The sequence below is a fragment of the Odontesthes bonariensis genome, chromosome 8 (genome assembly GCF_027942865.1).
Source record: "Odontesthes bonariensis isolate fOdoBon6 chromosome 8, fOdoBon6.hap1, whole genome shotgun sequence".
Classification (NCBI taxonomy): domain Eukaryota; kingdom Metazoa; phylum Chordata; class Actinopteri; order Atheriniformes; family Atherinopsidae; genus Odontesthes; species Odontesthes bonariensis.
Window position 1 is genome coordinate 20,531,750 of NC_134513.1, and position 22,599 is coordinate 20,554,348.

Below are 22,599 nucleotides of genomic sequence, written 5' to 3' on the forward strand. Positions count from 1 at the left end.
TTCAAACTAGTTTGGTGTGCTCATGAGTGTTCTCCAAAGTCCACTTTTCTGATAAGAAAAAAAGAATGATTGTCAAAAGACACAAACCTTTCACTTTTGTTAAATGGATTAGAGGATCGTACCTGATTTCTTTTTGTTGTGTTTGTTATTGTTACAGAAAATAGGTGGGAGGACAAAAAAAAAAAAAACAGCAATTGCAGAATTTTGTTTTACTTTGGTATGTTTGGTCTAGAAAGGATGTGCTTTAAAAAACATACATCTACCAATTGTGGGTGCAGAGTAGATTAGCCAACACACCTACCAGTTCTCACACAAAAAAAATGAATCAACTTCACTGCTCATCTTTTATTTAAGCACAACGAGGGACCAATTCCATTCCTCAAACTCACCTATTAGTGATTTAGTTTGGCCTCAAGTGTACAACACAATACCCACCACCAAGAATACAATCCCTCCCCATTCTTAGTTTCCCACTCACACAGCAGTGAGACTGAACGCGTTGAGGACCAGCATCAAGCAGAGTGCTGCTAGTTAAGTTGGTTATAATCCCCCTGATAAGCAAGCCATTCATTCAGCTCATTAACTTCTTATCAGGTCAATCATCCAAAAGCCATTCAGAAATCAAACAAAAACAAACAAAAAAAAAGGCACAATTTCATAACATTGCATTAGAGTCATCACTGCAAAACGTGACTTAAAGGCTGTCCAGTGATGTGCTACAGAATGACTAACAGCAGCGAGTTCAAGGTCCAGTTGTATGAGAATCAGTCACAAGGAGCATCACCATTGTTAACTGCTGAACAGGAATCAAGTAAGTCAAATATTTGGTCTAGTAGACATAACCCTCACATCCACTGTAAGTTTAAATAATGCCTTTGAGGGTGGATAATACCTTCTGGCCACAGACCTGTTACATTATGAATGGGCTTTATGGTGAAAAGGGCACCGATATGACACCTGCTACAACATGAAATGTCACTTTTGTTCCCATGAAAGGAAAAGCAAACAGTACATGTAGAAACAGAGGGATGTTTAGCCATCAGCAGCTCACTCCTGGTACAGCAGGAAGCCAGAAAAGGTGCTGTACTTCCAAGTGCTGCCATAGATGGCGCCACGATGCAGCCTGAGCCAAACCTGGTCGCCGTGGAAGAGAGGCAGGATGGCGTGGTTGCTGGCAGTCTCGTGATCTGGGGCTCCATCGTTGGCATATGCCGACACCATCACCTCCTCGTTGCGCATGAGGTTAACATAGAGAGGAACATTAATGGCGAGCTTTAAGATGTGAAAGATGAAGACATAGGTTCCATTCGCAGGACAGGTGAACCGGCCGATGTGGGTGTCGTACATTTCCCCCAGGTTACTATGCAGCTGGTCAAAGACAATGGGCTGGTCAAGGTTGCCTGGGGCAAAGTTGGCGGTGCGAGAAGCAGTGAAGGCAACTCGAAGTGGCTGGGTGAGAGGGTAGAGCTGCATGGGAAGCAAGGCGGTGGGGTGGTGGCTGTGGGGAGTGAGTGGGACCTCCAATGTGGATACTGACATGGAATCGCCATGACCCGAATCCACAATTGTAAACGCACCATCCCGGTCTGGGCTGCTCACCTGGGAAGAGTCACTCCAGGCTGCAGCAGAGCAAAGAGAACAGTCAGTGCTGTGCAAGAACTACACAAAGCAAATGCATAGACCTTAAAGCTCCTTCTATGGCTATTGCTGAAAAAGCAAATATTTGATTCAATGAAACAGTGGCCAAAGAAATGTACACCCAAAAATTCATATTCGTTTGATTTCCTGAATTTAAATAAGCTCACCACCTTCAAGGTGGTGAGCTTATTTAAACCAAGGACCAATGGATGCAGTGCAACTACAAATGAGCTCCTTATGAAGTGCCAGGTGGAACACCCAGGATCCACTTACGGTCTGGTACCATCTTTGCTACTTTTGTCTGCAATACAATTTCAGAGAAAAGGTTGCAGTTGCCTACAAGCCTAATGACTAAGGAATATCCATGCAATGGCTAACTGTTTTGGGATTGTTGTGTCCTTTTGCACCTCAGAGGATCAGCTGGTTACAGGCCTATCTCACAAGCGCAAAGAAAGAAAAGTCCTACATCAGGCTGCAGTAAGCAGCATAAAAGAGGAGAAAAATATGATGACTCACTAGTTATTTGTGGAGGTCCACCTTACTCTGAATATGGTTTTAAAAATTGTTAGAGGAATAGTTTCCAGATTAGCATTTGTTTTGTTCTGTATGCATGTTTTCCACTCATTGTGAACATTTTCAGCTGAAATTCATGCAGCAGTAATCCGTTTAAAGCGGCGCTATGCAACTTTCAGTAATACGGGGTTTGTTTACCATGCAATACACACCCCAAAGCTGTAGGGGGAGCTCCGTAGAAAATAAGGCGACAGTCTAGCCAGACTGTCGTAAACCCACCAGAGGCAATTTACGGTTTATTTTTCAAGACACTGGCAGAGAGTTGGAGAGCCGTCGACAGCTAATGGAGAGGGGGTGTGTCTTATCAGGCTACCTAGCTCGGCTCAGAGCCCTTTACGACCTGCCGTGAAGCAGTAGTTCTCGGCTCTCGTGTGTCGCGAGACTTCCAGAGGTAAACAAAGCACGCGGCGCCACAGGCAAAGTTGCAAGCGCTGTTTCGGTCTAGGGCCACCAGATGGAGATGGAAATGTCACCGTTTATCAGAACGGGTCAGCCAATCTGATGATTGCCAAGCAATTTTATGACCATGAAAAAGTTGCATAGTGGCGCTTTAAGGAGACGGACCAAAGCAGTGAACTGTGTTGGTTATTATTCATATTGAAGCAGTGCAAACATAATCCAGGAGTAGTCTCCTGGTTCATGTTCAGTTTTCCCACCAATTTGCTTTAGCAGGCCAAGCTAAAAAGGTCACAACGACTTCTGTAATGCCGCTTTTAAGGAGCTTCGGCAGCAGATGTGCGTGTTCTCACCACTGGAGTTATGTCTCCCTGCTCGTCTGTAGATTTGTTGATATCCTGTCTCCTGAGAACAGAACACACACACACACTATATTAAAAAAAAACAAAAAAAAGCAAAGCCTTATTTTTTTTTACATTTTTCATTAAGAGGCTTGTTTTTTTTAATTTATTATAACTAAATTTAAATACATACATGGCTTCATTCTATTGCATTCACACAAAAGTTTTTATCTTTAAACTTTGGCCAGATTATCCAAAGTATTATTCCATTTAAAAAAAAAAAAAAAAAAAAAAAAAAAAAAAAACACACATTCTAAACTACAGGAACCTCTTGTATAATTCTAGTAAAAGTTTCAATGAAGTTTGAATTCAACTAAAACATGCATCTTGCTTTCCATTGCAACTATACTACTGGGTCTGGGTCCATTGGCTGAAACTTGGAATTTTACATATTGCTGCTATTCTAGTGAGGGAGAAAAAAGAACACTTACACTACATAGCCCTAAATGTCTCTGACAATAGCATTCTGTCTAGGGTCACCATTTGTAGTATTTGAGCTGTGCTTGGATGATGGAACAGAAATTGAACAGGAATGACTCACTCTAGTCGCATAAAAGAGAGGGCCAGAGTCCCTGATATGTGCCTGGGGGATGTAGGACCCTCCTGGGGAGAGGAAATCACTTTCAAGTAAACTTCAGAAAGATTCAGGCACAGCTTTTGTAGAGATGTAATGCTATCCCACCACCCCATATCCTGAATAGATATGTAGCAAAAAGATGGTGGAAATGTAGAAGTTGTGAGAAGCCAGAAGAAGTGGGGAAAAAAAAAAAAAGTCAGGATAGATACCTCTGTGCCAACCAGAAGAGCGAAAGGTTTGTGCCAGTCCCTTGCCACCACGTGCCATACCTCTCACTGATCCTCTGTAGTATGACTGGCTGGGTCGACTCGCACCCCCACCTGACTGAACAGGGGACAGGAAGCTCTGTCCACCATTGGTCACTGTGTAATCTGACTGGTACACTAAAGGGATCATACAGCCAATATATTAAAGCACAAACAAATAAACCAACAAAACAAATGAAAAAAAGACCATTAACTCTTCACCCTCATGGGCTGCATGGTAACGGTACACCAACTCAACATACCCAGCTGAGGCTCGTCTGGAGGAGCAAACTCTGGTGGCGTTTGAGTACTGGCGGTATTGTACCTTGGCTCAGAGAAAACTGCAGCATTTGATTTGTACTGCAGTTCACCATTCGGCGGTAAAGCTGTACCCACCTTGAACACCTAGAGAAAGTAGAATATTGTGGAAACAGATGTACCATTCAAATGACCCAAGGATGGATAGCTCAGGTAAAACTTACCGACTGAATGTTCTGAAGCTGGGCAGAGGCGAGACCTCTTCTGGTAGGCGGTGTGGAGAAAGCCTCTGGGGGTGGTGTTGAGGTGCAAGACCGCATCCCATTGCAGGGCGACTGCTTCCCTGAATCAGTTACTGGTGTCTGGAGAATGTTCAGTGTGTTAGAATTAATTTCTAAAAATAAAGATCAAACACTTCAGTTTAAAGGGATACAAGGTAGTTTAGCGGCAGTATAGCGATCTCTATTGGTCAAACTGAAATTCTACACTGTCGTAAAAATGCCCACCTGTACACACCCACTAACTAACCATCGTGGCGAATGCTGCCGTTGTGTTATTTAGTCAGTGCAGTTAGGTCATCTGATTCACAAGTGTAGACTGCCCACGTAAGATACTATAATCAGAGATTTTCTGTAGCGAGAACTCAGGATAATATGCTATAATACTGTTGCTGGAGGAAGTGGCCGGGGACCGGGACGTCTGGGTTTTTCTGCTCAGGCTGCTGTCCCCGCGACCCGATCCCCGGACAAGCGGCAGATAATGGATGTATGGATGGACTGTTGCTGATCTTGAATGGGATTCTTCCCTCATCATGGTGTATTCGTGGAGTGATTCCTTTGTATTAGCAGACACTTACAAAAGTTACATCTTAGATGCGCGCAGGCACTACCAACACACGCCGCAATAAACGCAGACTAGCTCTACACTATTCCGATTACAATCACAAATTAATCCATTTTCATTTGTAGATAACAATTCTTGTTCGGATCAAAACGCTATTCTTATTATAATCAGGTCAGTCTGTGTATTTCTGAAGCTAGGCTACGTCTCGAACTCAGGGGGGAATTAGAGCACCGTCATCACCTGTCTCTTTGCGATCTAAAACGCAGATCACTATGGTAGATGAACAAGATCACGCTTGGAGAAATTTCACAAAGATGGGAAGTGCCAACATCGAACGTTTCATATTCAGTCTGTGAAAGGCAGAATATGAAACGCTTGGTGTTAGCTCTTCAACGCAAGCGAACACATAGCTACAACTACAGCTAGCATACAGTACCTAGCTAAGTGCCGTAAACACAAACGACTCTTCTCGCGCATCACGACACTTCAGAAGCGGGTCGCTCCTGCCGAAGTTACATATGGGATTTTCAGCATACAGACCCCTGTTGGGAGCGAGACAGGCTTCATTTGCTTACTATTTACTTGTTTAGCCTTTGTTAAACTCCTGAAGGCTATAATTTTAGGTGAAAATGCTACCTAGTGCCCCTTTAATGTTTTCTCTGTTGACTTGACTAAGAAATCCCATTTACACATGGAGAGCTCTTCTCTTCTACACCAGTGATTGCCGAGTCTCTGCGGTATAGCGGTGGTGAGGAAAACGGCTTCCTGTCCGCCAACTGGAGGGGCTCCTACAGAGACGAGATAAATTTAAGATCACTAAGAACTGCAGGACCTAAAGCTACAATGCATCAGATAGCAAGTCACTGCTTCTTACATGAGGTAGGTCCTTTGAGGAGAGGTCCAGGTCACTTGACTCCAGACACTGATCTCCACTGGTCAAACTGACTTTACGCTCCAAAAGCCTGGCAGGAAGCGGGGTAGACTGAATATGGCGGTGAAAAAAGAAAATTTAGTCCAATGATTTTTAGTTTAAACATAATCAAATCTAATGAGATAGAGCAGACAATTTTTCCTTTAACAAGACAAGCAGCACCTCAGTCAATAATAGCTAAACAACCACTCATACAGTTAGAAACCATACAAGAAAATACACACGTGCATAGAAGGAATGACCTACAGACATCAGTCATGCCCATTAAAAACATTTCAAATTATAGCTTACATGCATTATTTTAGGCAGGACATCAGATGGACTTCTCAAGCCGTCCTCAACTGGTTTGTTGGAAGGAAAACAAAAGACTAGTTAAAAAAAAAAAAAAAGAAATAATAATTAAATTAAACATCCTCTCCGCTCACTTTGGCTGCCCCATGAGAAGCAGGGTCATTGATGGGGTGTATTGTACAATCAACAGGACTGTCCTGTTTAATTTTCTGGTACACATGCAGTTGGTATACTAACATAAGAGAATACAACATCACCCAAAATGTCATTTACACAATGTGATCCTTGCTGCATAAAAATTTAAGAGCGTTCATACCAAAAAGTTGCAAAGCTTCCAGTGTTCGTCTCTTGTTGCATTACAACTACAGAACAGAAAGAACCAACTGTTTCATGATAAAAGATTACTTCATCTACCCCTCAAGGACCATGCGTTATGATTGACATTCCTGGAAAACGCAAGCATGTGGGCCATCAGTTGGAGTGATTTTGCCAAATTAAGCGATTGTTGATTCGTTACCCAGAGGAGAAGGAGCTCCAGACGGCCGTCTCTTCAGTCTGGCATGACCATTGGCAGCAGAGCTCTCGCCATCCAAGAGAGAGTCCTGAACAGAACAAGCGTTTTTTAAAACCTCATTACAATCTATAATATAGCGACAATAAATTACATTTTCCTTCCATTTGTTTGTATGCCCACATTGTTGTATGGGTGCTATACTGAGATACCGTTTTGTATCATAGTTAGCACAAACTTTTTTTTTTTTAAATCCAAATACAAGCTGAAATTTTCTTGCCATTGCTAGTTCTAGTTTGTTTAGTGCTCTGAAGGCTACAACATATTATTAGAACTACAGATGTGTTGGGCAACTACCATTACCTTCCAGAAGGCAAGCCAGTGTAACATCAAGCAATGGCATGTGATGAGCACAACTTTCTGAGGTAACTATTCAGATAACTACCACAAGAGTGGTAGAGTTTTACAAGAGTTTCAGAGTCTCCATGCGAGAGTTTTGATCCCTAAATGAGCGTCGAGTCATGTTCACTATTAACACTTCCACGCCAGAGACATGCTTGTGTGCATGTACAGCTAGATGTTTGCGTGTACTGGGCCTTACACGCCAAGCTGAAAACTGGCAGCTGGACAACTCCAAAGCATTTGTAAAGTCTTTTGGACCCATTGACATTTTGCCAAAATCTTCTTCCAGCTCACAGATCAAGCCGATTGGTCGCTCAATGTAGCCAGTTAATGCACAATAAGGCAGGAGGCCTCTTGTTGCCCCTGATTCGGTAAGTAAGTTAGGTGTCCAAGAGCCCAATAATAAGTTTACTTTAAAACTTAAAAAATGAATTTTAATAAATTCAAGTCACCGGCCAAGAGATCTGTGCAGCCTTTCTTAATGTTTTTGCAAACCGCTTAAGACCACCTGCATAAAGCTGAAGGAGCCATGGATCTCAGTCATGAGGTCCTCGAGGTGCTGCTTCCTCAGTATGGGGTCTTTGGGTATGGTGGACAAGGAGTTGAAAACCTCCACAGGTATATCCATTTGAACTACCTGAAAGGCACCACAAGAGGAAAGTTTGCCAACAGTTGAAGGTGAACAGACAATATGGCCGTAATCTCCCCATTCTGCACTCACCGACTTGGTGTTTTGTTCCCCTTTGGCTTTCTTCTCTTTTCTCTGGAGAGAACATCATGTATCCATCAAATGACTTTTAGATTTAATTAATAAAACAAACTAATCAGTTACTGCAGATTGAGTGTAAATGGACTTCCAGTTCAAGTGAGTTGTTCTTCATTACCGATTTTACATTTGAGGACATTCTATCAGTAATCTAGCAATCATCATCAGGGCATAATAAATTATAATTTTTTGTTTTTTTAAAGTATTTGTTTAGCATTACATAAAGGGGTTTGGACTCCTACGTACACATAGGTGTCAACTGTCACCTCACATTACCTTTAAACTGGCTCGTGCACCGGGTTGCCAAATTAAATTTAGAGTCTGGTGCTTTTTTCTAAGCCGCAGGGGATTAAAGCACCAGTCAAATTGCTTGACTCATCAAGTCATCATTTTACTGATTGTTGCTCCAAGAACAAAAAGGTCAGGCCCTCTCACTTGAGCTCTCCAAATGTGTAAATCAAGAAAACACTCTAAATAACAGAATCAAATCATAGCTTAGACATTAAGATGTGTAGAAAGTGAACACATCTCCAAATCCTTGTTGAGCTACAGGTTTACGATCATTTAAAGCATCACAAGCCAATTTTTTGCTCTTAGACTCCTCCTACAGATGGGGATGATACATTGTTATAAAAACAAACCATCTTTGCCCTTCACATGCACTGCTATACAAGGGATTTGGTTGTCATGCATAAGAGGCTCATTTGAATGTGGCATATTTGTGAAATCAATACATGTGCAACACAATGAACAATGTATACATTACATTACCATGTATTGCATGGTAGCGTAGAACATTTTGAGAGGCTGCAAACTTACAAGAATTTGGTTGGAAATATTCTCAAACTGACCAAATATAGGAAGTAATTTCCATGTTACTCTGAGAAACAAGGTGAAAGCTGAGGCTTAATGTCTGAAAGGTGAGAACAATAAGGTTATAACTTGCATTACAACGTTTGAACATCATAACTGGGGTGAGCTTGCCGCTGTTGGAATGCTGTGCATTTCCTGTCAACTTTGATACAGAACACTTAAAGCTGCCGTCGGCAGGTTTTCAAAATTCCGAGTCTAAATTCGGAAAATTCGAACTGATACAACTTTCAGGTCCCTCCCCCTCTGTGGACGAGGTTGTGCACGTGAGTTCACGCCAGTGTGCGCGCACACAAGCTGGGGGCAGACTCACGCTCAGCATGTGGTTGGTGACTGTTCTGCTCAGATAATAGATAAATAATAAACCTAACGTGATTGGTTGAAAACAGCCGGGAGCGCTCGATTTTTGCAAGCACGATTACAGGCTTTAGAGGGAGCTACAGATTTCGTTATTTTTCCTAAACAGCCCATTTAATATTCTACTTCCAGAATCCCATGACAGTTCAAGCTAATATGACTAAAAAAAGTTGCCAACAGCAGCTTTAAGTATATGTTTGACGTATATAAACATGTTTCATTAGTTTTATTACAGGAATAAATCAGAGCTTTAATCGTCTCTGAATTACAGCCTACGTAACGCAAAGGAGGAAATTATCATAATAATATCCTTTTCATGGATTTAAACCGACATGTCAGCAACTTCACTGACACAGCCAAGCAAACACAACAATAGAGCTAATCAGTTATTACTTATTGACCTTATCAATGAAGCCAACTCTTCATACATCTGTCATCCTGTCTTTTCTCAGCTCTCACCAGCAGTAAAATCCCATCTGATCTTTATTCTTGTCCCGTGTCTTCCTCGTACCCTTTATCTCCTCTTCCTCCGGTGGCATTGTCTTGGGTGTTTTCACTGCATCTGCCAGTGTTGGGTTTCACACGCCGACTGATGGATCGGACGCAATGTGGGGAATCAGCGTCTTACCCAAGGACTATTCGACATGTCGTCTGGGGAACCAAACCATCAACCTCCCAATTATCAGACGACTGCCCTTTCTCCTGAACTACAGCCACCATAGACGGCTTCAACCATTAATGATCATTTTCCTATTTTTACTTGACATAGAAGTCTACCAATGTTGAAACAAAACCTTAAAAATAACAGACCGATTGTTTCATGGAATCCCCCGCTATAATCAAAGCAACACCTTAGAACTGTTATTGCAATATGGGAACACTTTGAAAATGGGATTTTTTTTTTTTTTTTTTCCCCAATAATACTGTCAGAATTTCATACCAGCCCATTCCTAATGGGGAGAAATGCAGCACTGTGGTACCTGGCTGTTGGGAAGCGAAATTGCATCTGGCAATGGTATGTGATGGATTATTAACACTGAAATATAATTTATTTTGATACTTTACCTGTTTGTAGTCAGCAGGTCGCCTCTTGGAGGTAACTGGAACCACTTTAGGGATGAAAGCAGCAGCTCCTCTCCATGGTTTGTGGACTGTTTGCGCTGATAAGGGTTCATCTGAGAGTTCTACATCCCAGCTATCAGGTGGCTCCCGTTCCCTCAAGGCCTGGAAATCTTCCTTCCAGTTTTGAGTGGAAGGAGTCTCCATGTCAGTCAGGTACAGTCTGCTGAAAAACTAATGACCAACAATCTAGCATACTCAAGAAACATGTTCACTTACAAAATCAACTATAGCTTAAAAATAAATAAAAATATCGCAGTGGTCTTACCTCCTTGGAAACTTCATTTGGTTTCGACTTTAACATGGCTGATAGGAGCGCAAGAAAAAAGAAAAATCGGGTTAAAATTTATTTTAGAATTAAATTAAACTCCAATTGATTGCATGCATTAGTTGAGTAAATTCTTTATGTTTACAGCTTCTATTTCACCATAAAAGAAGCTTTGCAGCTTAAATAAGCTTTCCTGCTTATTTCAGTGCACTTTTAAAAGAAATCCAACATTCCAGATGGAAACCTTGGAACTTACAATGCATTTCACCTCACTTGTCATAAAAATAAATAAACATGAATACATGTAAGCAGTTTAATTCTGAAACGATGATCCCCATTTCTGCTTTGGGACCAAACTACCACATAAGGCTTTAACATCTAAAATCCAATTTCTGGCAAAATTTTGGTTATGCAACGGCAGTCTTACTGCTGTGGGTTGAGCTCTGCAACACTTCTGGAGTCTTCTTGGGTGGAGGTGGAATATTGCTGAAGTAGCTGTAGTTCAAAAGTCTGATGAGATCCTCTTTCAACAATTTATCTGGAAGGGGAAAGAAAAAAAAAAAAAAAAAGAAAATAAATAAAATGAAACACAGGTTGTGCTTTGTCCTGCTACGTTTAGCAAACTATTCCTGCAAGTACAAAATGGTGTACATTTGACACAAAGCCTATACAAAATAATGGAACTCTTTATTTATTCATTCTTTTAATTTATGTTTAAAGCTGGTCCTCTTGACACCAGTAACTGCTGAAATACATCAAACAATAACCAGGTGGAGGAAGGTCAAGCCAGGTCTTCCTTTAATACCGAGGGGGAATCTCACATCACTGGCAAATAATATTGAAGAACTTGGAGTGCTCAGGAGGAAACAAAAAGAAAACGGAGAATACAGTATCAAGCATTCCACAGGTTGCAGTAGCATATACCAGACATTACAGGCCGAGAGACATCAGGAACAGCTACAAAAGTGAAGGTAGAGGCAAGGCAGTGCTTAACAGCAGATGGTTTCATCCTGGACAAGTGACTGAAGGAGAGGATCTGTACCTGGGACACTGAACTGCGAGTTTACATTCATATAATTTACAGAGAGAGTCACTTGTGCTATTCTGGTAGCAGTTATTACGCTGCCAACACAATCTGACTTCATCATTGCGGTCTTTGCCTGGCTACAAACATCAACACCTTCATGGCGATTGCAACAAAATCTCCTTCTCAGCTACATTTCCAATCTTTCAACAGTTTGTTTTTTTCCCGCTCTGGGGGACCAGTTGAAAAACTTAGGTTTATTCTATGCAAATGTAAAAAGATGAACACAGCTCATCTGCTTCTCCACCATTAGGAAAATCAGAACACAATCTAGTTCTCCTCACCTTCAACGACACACCCATTGTTATGCGGTAACCTGTGACTGTACAGACATTGAAGTGGTCGTAAGAAACTGAAGACCATCTTTGAGGATGTGTTGAGACCACAAACTGGAATGCACTCCGTGAGCAAAGTAGTAATGAAATTAGCGCCATGACTGAGTGTGTGACAGACCAATTTTAAAATTTCAAAAAGTCAAAGCAATCCAAGATTTCATTTCCCAGAGACATTCCAACAGTTGTTTTAGTGAAACAGAGCCGTCACGTTTCCAAGGCAGGTAAATCTGAGTGTTATCAGCATAATTATGGAGTGAGTTACCTCATTTACTAAGGATAGAACTGAGGAGGAGCATGTAGCGGGAAAACAAGAATGGCCCAAGTATAGAACCCTGAAGTACTCCACAAGAAAAGAAGACTGAAGAAAATGGAGAATTAAATCCTGTCGGACAAGATTTAAACCATTCTAAAGCTTTATACGAACTGTGTTCCAGGCAAGACAAAAGGAGTCGTAAGCATTGAGTGAACAGAAGAGAATACATTTTGCTGATGTTGACAAAACAAGCAACCGCGGCAGCTTCCTAGATGGTATGTGAAGCCCCTAACCAAACATGGAGCAAGAAACTGACTATAACAAACATCAAAAGACCAGAAAATTACACCCCCTATAGGCAACCAACATATTGCAACTTGCGAACACGCAACGTTAATTTCTGAGGGTGTGCACGCGTACTTAACAGCAACTGTACTTTAACACATAAGGTGAGACTTTAAGATGAAGCTGCCTTTTAATTGACATATGGCTTAAGGATACCCAGCTTCATAATCCATTTTTACAAAAAAATAAATAAAGACCATAAACTCATGAGGATCAGACTTACAAATGCAACAGTTTGGTGTAGAGAGCTAAAAAGTTAAAGTCAACTGAATCCACTTTAAGACAGGCCTGACAAATGTAAAAAGCCTTAAAGGATGTCAGAACTGTCAGAATGCACTGCGAGGACACTGTAAGACATGCATCATATTGAGAAGGAGTAAAACCTTAAGTGCGTTACAAAATTACTCTTTGATACTTTCGTAGCAGAGAAGGAAGTGGTTCACCTTCTGACTAGGAACCCAATCTCCTCACAGGCTCGCAATCCTGAGGTTTCCTTGATATTTTGCAGCTACTTTGACTTTTGGATGTTTGAGGTTTTCATGCAGATAACTAGCCTGGCTGACGCGTCCACAATCTCGATGAGATGGTGGTCTGGGAACTAGGTGTGCATTTTCTCGTATTTGAGGCGTGGTTTACGAATGCCTAGAGCCGTTTATTGGGCGCTACGAATGTCTATCAAATGACGTCAGGTATTTCCCATGCTGCTTTGCGTGCGATTCATAGCCAATTGTATCACTTATACCAGATGACGACAGAAATTCGATGACGAAGAAGAAAAAAAGGAAAATAAAAGTAAACTTGTGCTCTAAGCTACTTAAATTGACAACAAAGTAGGCCTATATGCTATATTCTACATGAATTTTTATGTTGTAGAGTTGTGAATTTATTTTAATAATGGAGAATTTGAGCAGCCTTGCTTTGTTGTCTACAGTAGTAGCTCAACCCTCATCTTACTTTGAAGCTCCCAGCTCCCAGAAGTGACGTCGACGTAGCTTTAGCAGCAGAGAAGCTATCAGGCTTGTGTTGATGATAATAATAAACTCCTGGACTATGTACAAACTTCCAAATGCATCGTTTTGTGAGTACAGACCATATTTGTACTACTGTAGAAGTTTGGTTTCATGACATGTGATTTTAGTGTGGTAATTTTGGAGATTCTGCCAGGGTCCGTTAGCGCTTGTACTAAGCTATTCGGGATAACTCAGTAACTCAGCTGATGTTCAGCCAATATCGGAAAAACTTCGGGTGGGCTACTTGGCTGGATGTCACGGTTCAAATGACCCTAGGGTGAATCTACTCCGAAACACTTTCTAAGGCTGCATTGAACGGTAACGTTGTGTCCGCTGTCATGTTGAATTAACACTCTACAAGCTTCGGTGTAGCGCATAGACGTCGTCATCGTCTTGCTGCCGCCGCCCCCCCCCCCCCCCGTTCTGTGATTGGTTCCCAAACTCTGGCAAAAATAAGGGCGGTGGTTTCCAGGCTGACTTTGCAGTGAGAATGAAATCGAGCGCAAAGCAGCATGGGAATTCCCAGGCTAGCAGATAACAGGAACACTAGCGTCTTTGTTTTCTTCTGGGCACTGAAAAATTTGACAATTCTAATTAATTAGATTTTAATTCTAATTAATTGGATTACAACAGGACTTTAAAAGAAAAAAAAAAAATAATTACTTCAATACGGTCCAGTTAAAGTTCATTGACATGACCAGCTATAAATTGATGCTATTGCAAACTGAATAGACTTAAATGCTGTTTAGGTCCGTGCCCCCCCCCTCCCCACTCCTAAATAATGTTTAGAACTTTAAGAAATACTAAATACCTCTCTTATAAAGTCTTGGATGCAACCTACAACTTTAACCCCATTTAGCATTTTGAGAACCTATTTGACTTGGTCCTACACTTTTGGCATGTTTGACTTGCCCCTTTGCCACAGGCCTCTCCACTCTCTTAAAAAGTAAGAAAGTGAGGAGCCTCAGGTACAAGGGAAGAGCCCCTACAAAAAAAACATTACATACACCAGTTTTCCTGAGACTAAGCAGTAAGTAAAAAAAATAAAAATAAAAATTTCAGAGAAAAAAAAATTCTGTTCATGTGCATGTCAACTTATGGAAGCCACACTGCACCATCATCCTTTTCTTTACATGCACTTCAATGTCCAACTATGCTGAAGTATGTACTTACTTTTCAGTAGTGTACATTTAGGATTTTATGACTACATTCTGTCCATATGAATGCTGTACAGTCTATAACACAAATGGCCCCTGATCTGAAGCTCCAATGAAGGAGACCAAGTGCAAAGCGACACTGTCAAACAGTGTTGTTTTCGTCAACGATGACGAAATCATTTCGTTGACGCCACTTTTTTTCATGACGATAACGAGACGGTGACGAGATAAACATAGCTCTCTGATGACGAAAACATGACGAGATGTGTGTGAGTTTTCGTTGACGAGACAAGAATGGACGAAAATGTTAGTGGGTGATCTGTCAGACGTTTAAAATGCATGACATTTCTACTTATTGTGTGTGTCAATTAAAACCTAAAAAGTATCTGCTGCGGCACCTTAAGGCTCGCCACAGGGATATTTTTTCAAAGGTAAGTTACAAATGCTGTTAACATAATCGATCAATTTCATAGTAAGCTAATACATTAGTACGTTTTCCACATACTCCTGGTGCAAATGGGCTGCTAACTTCAGGCTAAAGTTGGCTTTTGTTACGCTAACATCAATTCATTATGTGTGTATTACTTTAGCAGCATGTTTAGCCATGTTTACATTCAGTGACGGTGTGTTATCTCTTTGTGTGCACGTTCTGTCAGCACGTAACTTGATATGTTAAACAGGTTGAGTTACTGTTATACGTAGAGTCTGCTAGCTTTAGCCTAAAAGCCACAAGTGACGTTGTGCAGCCCCAACCAGGACCTGTGTGTTTAGTGCGCTTACAGTAAAATTGGGACACACGCACAGTACAGAAAAAAAATAAAAATAAAAAAAAATAAAAAATAAAAATAAATAAATAAATCAGAAAGCTTTAGTACAGGGTCAGTTAATAAGCTATGTATTTTTGTTCTGCTTGTTTGATAGTTAAGACCATACTATTTTCTTAACACGGTAGACTATACTTATTTTTTCTTTTTGACTAAAACCTTTTTGACTTTTCGTCGACTAAAACTATCACATATAGAAGTGACTAAAATGTGACTAAAACTAATAAGCATTTTAGTCCAAAAGAGTAAAGCCTGGTTTATAGTCGGTAACGCAAGACGCAACGCAAGCCGCAACGCAAGCCCTTGCGCGGTTGCAAGCCCCCCCTTGCGTGCTTGCGTGTGTCACCTCAATTTTCTAAACTTCACGCAAGCGCAAGCCACTGGCTGTGGTCGAAAACACAGTGCACTTCACTCCTGCCCGAGCCGAAATCAGCCGGCCTGAAAAGCTGATTTCCCTTAAGCTATAGGCTAAACTCTGTAAATATATAACTTTAGCAACATTTGAAACATTTTCAGGCGAGAAAGTAGTCGTTTAGACCCCCAAGGTGTTGAAAATCCGACAAAATACCGGCTATTTACAAGAAGAAGAAGAAGAAGAAGCATGAATCTATGGAAGAGAGACTTGCCAAAGAGCTCCTGGCGGTGAATTTCCTTTCATCGTAGTAGGCTTGTCATTGAAAAAACCCGCTACTCCACCGACTGTCCTGGCGGTGAATCGCCACGCAGCACACGCAACCGCCGACAAAGCAAAATGAAGTATAAACGTCTCGAGCCATTAACATACGCGCAAGACGCAAGCGCAAGGGCAGTTAAATGAAGTATAACTCAGCCTTAAGACTAAATCTAAGATGGTTGTCAAAAACAACACTGCTGTCAAACTGCAACATTAAGTCTGTCCCCTGTGCCATTAACTTAATGAGCCCTACAAGTACACAGACAACTTTAGAATTGAATGTTCTATAGAAGAAATACCAGGTATGGAATAGGACCAGGGCTCTAAATTAACTTTTTTCATCACCAGCCAAAATGGCTAGTTGATGTTAATCTCACTAGCCAAAAACACACTCACTAATGGGTCAAAGTGGCTAGTAAGTTGGTCTTTTCTACCAGCCAAACTTAAATTTCACCAGCATTTGGCCGGTGTTAAAGCCCTGAATAGGACCCAAAAAAAAAAAAAAAAAAAAAAAAAAAAAAAAGTTTGCTGAGTGCCATTTGATCCTGCACATTTAACAGTTTCACATGAAATTTATACTTTAAACACCTCAAATAATACCTAGTCTACAAGGGATATTTCAATGAGATGCAAAGTTGCCATACACCCAAAATCAGCATGGGCCATTAATTTTTTCTCTCCTCTCAATAGGAGACAAATATGAATATCATTAAAAAGATCAATGACATTGTTCTTCACGTTTAATATCTTTCAGAGCACAGCACTTTGCTTTTGCCTCAGATGTTTTCAAGAAAATGTGTTTTCTGTTACGAGGGCAAGCTGAAAAAGGTTTGGATTTGTTTGCTACACTTAATGAACGACTGTTGTATGAACGAAGCCCAGTACACTAAAAAGGCCGCAAGTCCGAACTGAAAGGGGCAAGAGAAACGGCATCAATTGCCAACGTCTCTGAAAGCTCTCCCTTGTTCTGAACTATTTACAAACTACTTGGAGTTATGAAGTGTGCAAAAATAATCAAGAGGTACCCTAGATTAAGAATTGAATTACTGGAACAGATAACCCATGTCCATTTAGAGTATACCTACAAAACTCATTTTTCATTGATGGCCACATACTAGCATGCAGGTGATTAATAGTTAAACTAATAAAAAAAAAAATATATATATATATATATATATATATACACACACACACTCACATCACATTTGATTTTTTTTGGGAACTTTAAAATATTGACATATGCAGATGTCCACCAAACAAGGAAAATAAATAAATCCCCTTACATGTGGATCCAGCCACTGGTTTGTCGTTTCCCTCCAGAAGGTCCATGTAGACCAGCGAAGCCTGCTCCATCTGCTCCTCTAAACTACAGGACACAGTGAAGATGACACAGGTGTCAAAAAGGAGCTCTGGATTTGGTTTGACATTCTGGGCTATTCTATAACATTAGCCCTAAAATGAGCTGCTACAACAACGTACTTTAACAAAGGTTAAGATCTCCACTTCCGTAGGAACACTACTTTTCAGACAAAATGGGTTCCAATGCCGATTGTGCATCAAATTATGAACAACTAAAGCTTTGACTAAAACTAAGTTTGTTTAGAGCCTAAAAAAAAGTAAAGTTTTATTTAGGTTGTGTGCTCCGATACCATCACCTGAGGCACAGGCGTCAGACAGAAGGGGTAAATCGTTTAATCTTTGTAACTCAGCAACCCTTCATAAATCAACTATCCTGGTAATGTCATTGCTTCTTTTCCCCAGAAAAATCATCCCTGTCATTTTAAGGATATATTTTTACCTGGAGAGGGGGAGAATGGATAGGAGTCATTTGGTCATCCTTCTCTCGATTTACACAATTTGGAAAAAAACAAATTCATTTATTTTTAGTTGCACTAGTTACAGACTCAGTGGAAAGAATTTACATACCATGTTTTAAGGTTAAAACCCTCAAAACAGCCAGAAAAGCTTAAAGGAAATACCCGTAAAGGTCTTAATATCTGCAGAAAGACACACCACCATGTACTTCGAACAGCAATGCAGATGTTGTCATTTTATCATTGGCAGGGAATCAAACATAGTTAGCCTCATCTTTCATTTTCAGTTTTGATCAACACATTTACTCATTCATTGATGAACATTCGTGGGCCTTGACTGAAAGGTTAGAATCAAAGACTGCCCAGCAGTCCGCTGAGTCACTGTCAACAGAACTGCTGAGTCACTGTCAACAAGCCCATCAAATCTCCAGAGATCAACGGGGCAGTCCTTTCCATTCCGGACAAGTCAACACCGGCAGCACATCTTCAATGGGAAAAGAAAAACAACAACTGAGTGACCCTCACCTGAATCTGGCATCCCTCTTGACCCCCAGCAGGTTGGAGAGCTGGCTCAGGCTGCGTAGCTGTGGGGCTGGGATGTGGGGTGCCTTGTTGTGTCCAGCCAGCAGGTCTTTCTGTACGTGCTCCTGCTGCAGGCTTGCAAGGAGGTGTTGGACCTTGAGCACCATGGCCAGGTGCTTTCTCTCTGCCTCCACCTTAGCCACCTGCTCCTTTTTAACTACCTTCTTCTGGGCCTTCAGCAGCTGTGGGGGCAGGATGTTCCCAGGAGTGTTTTAATCGCAGCCAAAAATTCAGAAAACTCTGCTTTTCCATAATGCCGAAAAGGATCCAGTATGTAGGATGTAGTGACTATTCAATACAACTTCAGCTCGCCTCCATTTCTACAATTCATCTTATTAAGCTGCAGGAAATAAAAGAGTTGCAGTTGGATATCCAAATGCCAATTTGGAAAAACAAATAGATTGACCTCCGAATGCTTTTTTTCCCCACAGAGGGAAGACTTGATTTTTATGATGTACTCCAATATATGACTGGAGTAATGATAAGAATGGGGTCTGTGTGAAGTAGAGGCTCCCAAATATTCTCACCACGCAGGTGATCGCCGAAAACTTACGTTCTGGGTCAGCTCGTCCAAGGTTTTGTGCAGTTCCCGTGCAAATTCCAGGTTATGGAGCACTTCTTCATACTTTTCTGCAGCTGCCTAATACAAAACCCAAGCACAGGCTCTGAACACATGAAATTTAGCTTGTGACGTTGTTTTATTTAGTAAGGCAAGGCAAGTTAATTTGTATCGCACAATTCAACTACATGGCGATTCAAAGCGCTTTACAGATACATTAAAATAGTTGAAATAAAAAGCGTGATTTAAATTTTAAACAAAAAGGAAGAAATAAGAACAATAGATAAAAATCAGTAGTTAAAATGTGATCAAGTTTTGAAACTCAAGCTTCAGATTTGGAGCTTTATTCAAATGCAGCTGAAAATAGGTGTGTCTTCAACCTGGACTTAAATACACTGAGTGTTTCAGCTGATCTGGGAGTTTGTTCCAGACATGTGGAGCCTAGAAGCTGAAAGCAGCTTCTCCATGTCTGGCTCTGACTCTGGGAACTGATAGAAGACCGGATCCAGGTGACCTGAGGGGTCTGGAAGGTTCATACTGGGTCAGGAGGTCACTGATGTATTCTGGTCCTAGACCATTCAGAGCTTTATAGACCAGCATCTGAACTTTAAAGTCTATCCTCTGATGTAGCCACTTGTTCTCACCTTCTGATCTTTGTTTAGCGCCTCACCCTGGTCCAGCCGCTTCTTGTAGTCCTTCAGCTTCAACTGTGGGAATTCAAGGAGGTCAAAATCTAGGCATCTTGCCTTAAAATAAAAATAAAAAAATTAAAAATTAAAACACAAGCTGCACTCAACATCTTACCTTCTTTTTCTCCAAGTTCCGAATTTTGTGCTTTAAGCAGATGAGGCCATCTTCGATATAAGTTTCATAGCCGTAGTAGGCGGTAGACATCTCCAGGCTGAGCTGCAGGGAGCTCAGCACCCCCAGCGAGTTCTCCTTCGGGCTACCACCCCTCATTTCATCCTCCCGTTTTTCCTCACCCCCCACTGAGCGGTCAGGTGGAAGGGGTACATCCAGGGTCAGGGAGGGAGACAGCTGCACCATGCTGAACAGGTTATTAGCACCTGGAAGAGGAGAGACGTGACATGCATGAGAGCCGCGTGCGGCTCCTGTGTGCGCGCGCGTCGCCGCTGCCACAGAGATGCTGCTGGTGCCGAACAGAGGCTTTCGAGACCGGGGCGGACTCGGCCCAGTTTGGTCAGCTGCCAAGACCGTGACAAAGCATTCATAGAGGCCACGAGACAACGTGCTCGCTCTAGATAAATCGTGAAAGCAGTAGAGGCAAAAAAAAAAAAAAACAACAACACACAAACAAACCACAAACTAACGCATACACATACAGAGGTTTATGGAGGCTCCCTCGACCTTAAATTTTCCGGTATACTTATGAAACATTGAATTAACACTTATCCTCACGGCTGGAAAATATAGCAATGTAAAATTAGCGCAATTGTAGCTTCTTTTTCTGTTGTTGTTTCACCCCCAAGATTAAGAACGCTTTAATCAGGAGCAGATACAATGCAGCCGCTGATGGAGTCATTTCAAAGCACCGGACACTGGCTCGTGCCGGTGGAAGCCAAACTTTGCCTTTATGCTCTCGTGGTTTAAAGTTGGAACTGCGTGGAAACGAACGCCGCAATTTATCGGGGAGGTGGGGGGGGAAACTCCAGCATATTCACCTCGTGCCGGTGGTTCGTGCTCTTTAAATCCTCACGGACAGAGAGGCTGTACAACCGAAATCCCAGAATCCGACGACCCCCCCCAGCTCCAACCGCGGTCTTTAACTCGCAGAGGTGACGGCTTGTCAACTCATACCTTTATATACTGTGCACGCTGCACGAGCCACAGAACCCACGCAGACCACATCCGGTTCGGACTCCGTCAGTGATCACACCGGATCCCCAAAACATCACCGGTTCACAGTGAAATTCTCTTACACCTGAAAACTGAAAGATTTGATATATCTCCATACTTTTCTTGTTACACAGGATACGCACCTGACATTAATTATTTAAGTCGCTTTTCTAGTTTTCCGACTCATGAAGTCGTTAAGTTCACATTATGGAACAACAGAGGAAACAAAAGCCTGTACAAATTTGGTAAAGTTTAAAATAATGTTCAAAAGAAAGGTGATGAGGAAATGCCAGGAGGAGAGTGATGCCCAAAAACCTATTGTATTAACTATTGTTAGTTTTATTTATTTTTATTTTATTATTTTATTTTATTATTTTTTTTATTTTTAACTACCACTACTACTACTCTTGCTGCTACAACTACCACTACCGATGTAGTATGATGTAACATGTTCTCTATTTTTTTTAAATTATTATTATTATTTATTTATTTATTTTTCCTTAATATACGGATTTTGTGTATGTTATGTGTGTATATGTGTGTATGTATATATATGTGTATGTGTATACATATGTATGTATGTATATGCACATGTATATTCTGTGGGGAGAGGGGTGTAGGGTTGGAATTTGTCTGGGCCTGTCAAATCGTAGTGTTGTAACTAATTGTGAAACTCTATTCTGTATACAGATTTGAAACAAATAAAGAAACAAACAAACAAAGTAATTACAATGTGAACAATTTTAATCACTCTGCAATAGGTAAAGAAATATTTGCACAGTAATTGTCATTTTTAGAAGAAGTAAACCATTTTTATTCATGTTGATGTGTTTCTATGGAATCCACTTTCCTAAAGGGACTGTGTCTTGAAATACAGGCACGTGTTTTATATCAATGGATTCGGCTGGCTCATTCAGCTCAGTTTGAAAGCACCACAAAAACTGCATCCTCCAACACGATCTCCCTATGAATTAACTCCAATTTCCAGTATGCATCTAAAAAAAAAAATCTGTGATAGTCTTCACCACCTTCTGTGAGTTTTTCAACCCTTTACATGGTAAACGATTTCTTTTTTTTTACCAGAGAAAGGCTCAATCAAAATATCTCCATCTCTTGTTCAGCACTTGTTTGGTGGCATACTTTAGAGAATAATTAAGCTTTTTGCTGATGCTTGGAGACCATGCTACTGAAAACATGTTTTTCAAGTCTTAAAACTGGATTTTAGACTTTAAACTGGATTTTAGAATAACAAAAAACAGTTGTTTGGGTCATGAATCTAAGCTGTACCATTTCTCTGAGCATTACAGTGAATGTATGTCAAAATAATTGAATCCCTTATTGACAAAAATGATCTCTGGGTACAGCTTTGAGCCAAGTGTCAGTGGACCATCACATTCCATTCTCCAAAACAATCAAGTTGAGCTTGAACTAATACAAATCATGACGGCACCCACAAAAGAAGAGTTTATTGCAAATCTGTTTCCTAGAACACACTGTTTGCTGTGTTGCTTGCCAGTGGACTATTTTCTGCTGGAAAAGCACAGTTAGAATAAATTCAACTCTTTTTTTAACACCAGATCCAGACACAGGAATGAGAGTCATCTTCCAGGTTAAGGGTTAGGGGACAGGAAGAAAGATGAAGAAACTGAAACAATAAACA

General features: G+C 41.0%; 1 protein-coding gene across 4 annotated transcripts; it reads right to left on the reverse strand.

The window, feature by feature from the left end:
• Positions 1-342: 342 nt before the first annotated feature.
• caprin2 (caprin family member 2) lies at positions 343-20,960 on the reverse strand. 4 transcript variants are annotated; one of them, XM_075472055.1, is made up of 21 exons: positions 20,901-20,960; positions 19,887-20,149; positions 19,727-19,789; positions 19,077-19,163; positions 18,467-18,705; positions 17,411-17,493; positions 10,874-10,984; positions 10,447-10,484; positions 10,125-10,352; positions 7,788-7,829; positions 7,575-7,703; positions 6,671-6,755; positions 6,154-6,203; positions 5,806-5,913; positions 5,621-5,719; positions 4,313-4,450; positions 4,094-4,235; positions 3,795-3,968; positions 3,550-3,611; positions 2,961-3,012; positions 343-1,619 (listed from the first exon to the last, which is right to left on the reverse strand). In XM_075472055.1, exons 2-21 carry the CDS (start codon positions 20,127-20,129, stop codon positions 1,048-1,050), a joined length of 2,745 nt encoding a protein of 914 aa, XP_075328170.1. In that variant the 5' UTR covers positions 20,130-20,149; positions 20,901-20,960; the 3' UTR covers positions 343-1,047. The 4 variants fall into 4 exon arrangements, with proteins under 4 accessions (XP_075328170.1, XP_075328171.1, XP_075328172.1 ...); XM_075472056.1 differs by having other exon boundaries at positions 10,125-10,295; positions 20,765-20,913; XM_075472057.1 differs by having other exon boundaries at positions 3,855-3,968; positions 20,765-20,913.
• Positions 20,961-22,599: the final 1,639 nt, after the last annotated feature.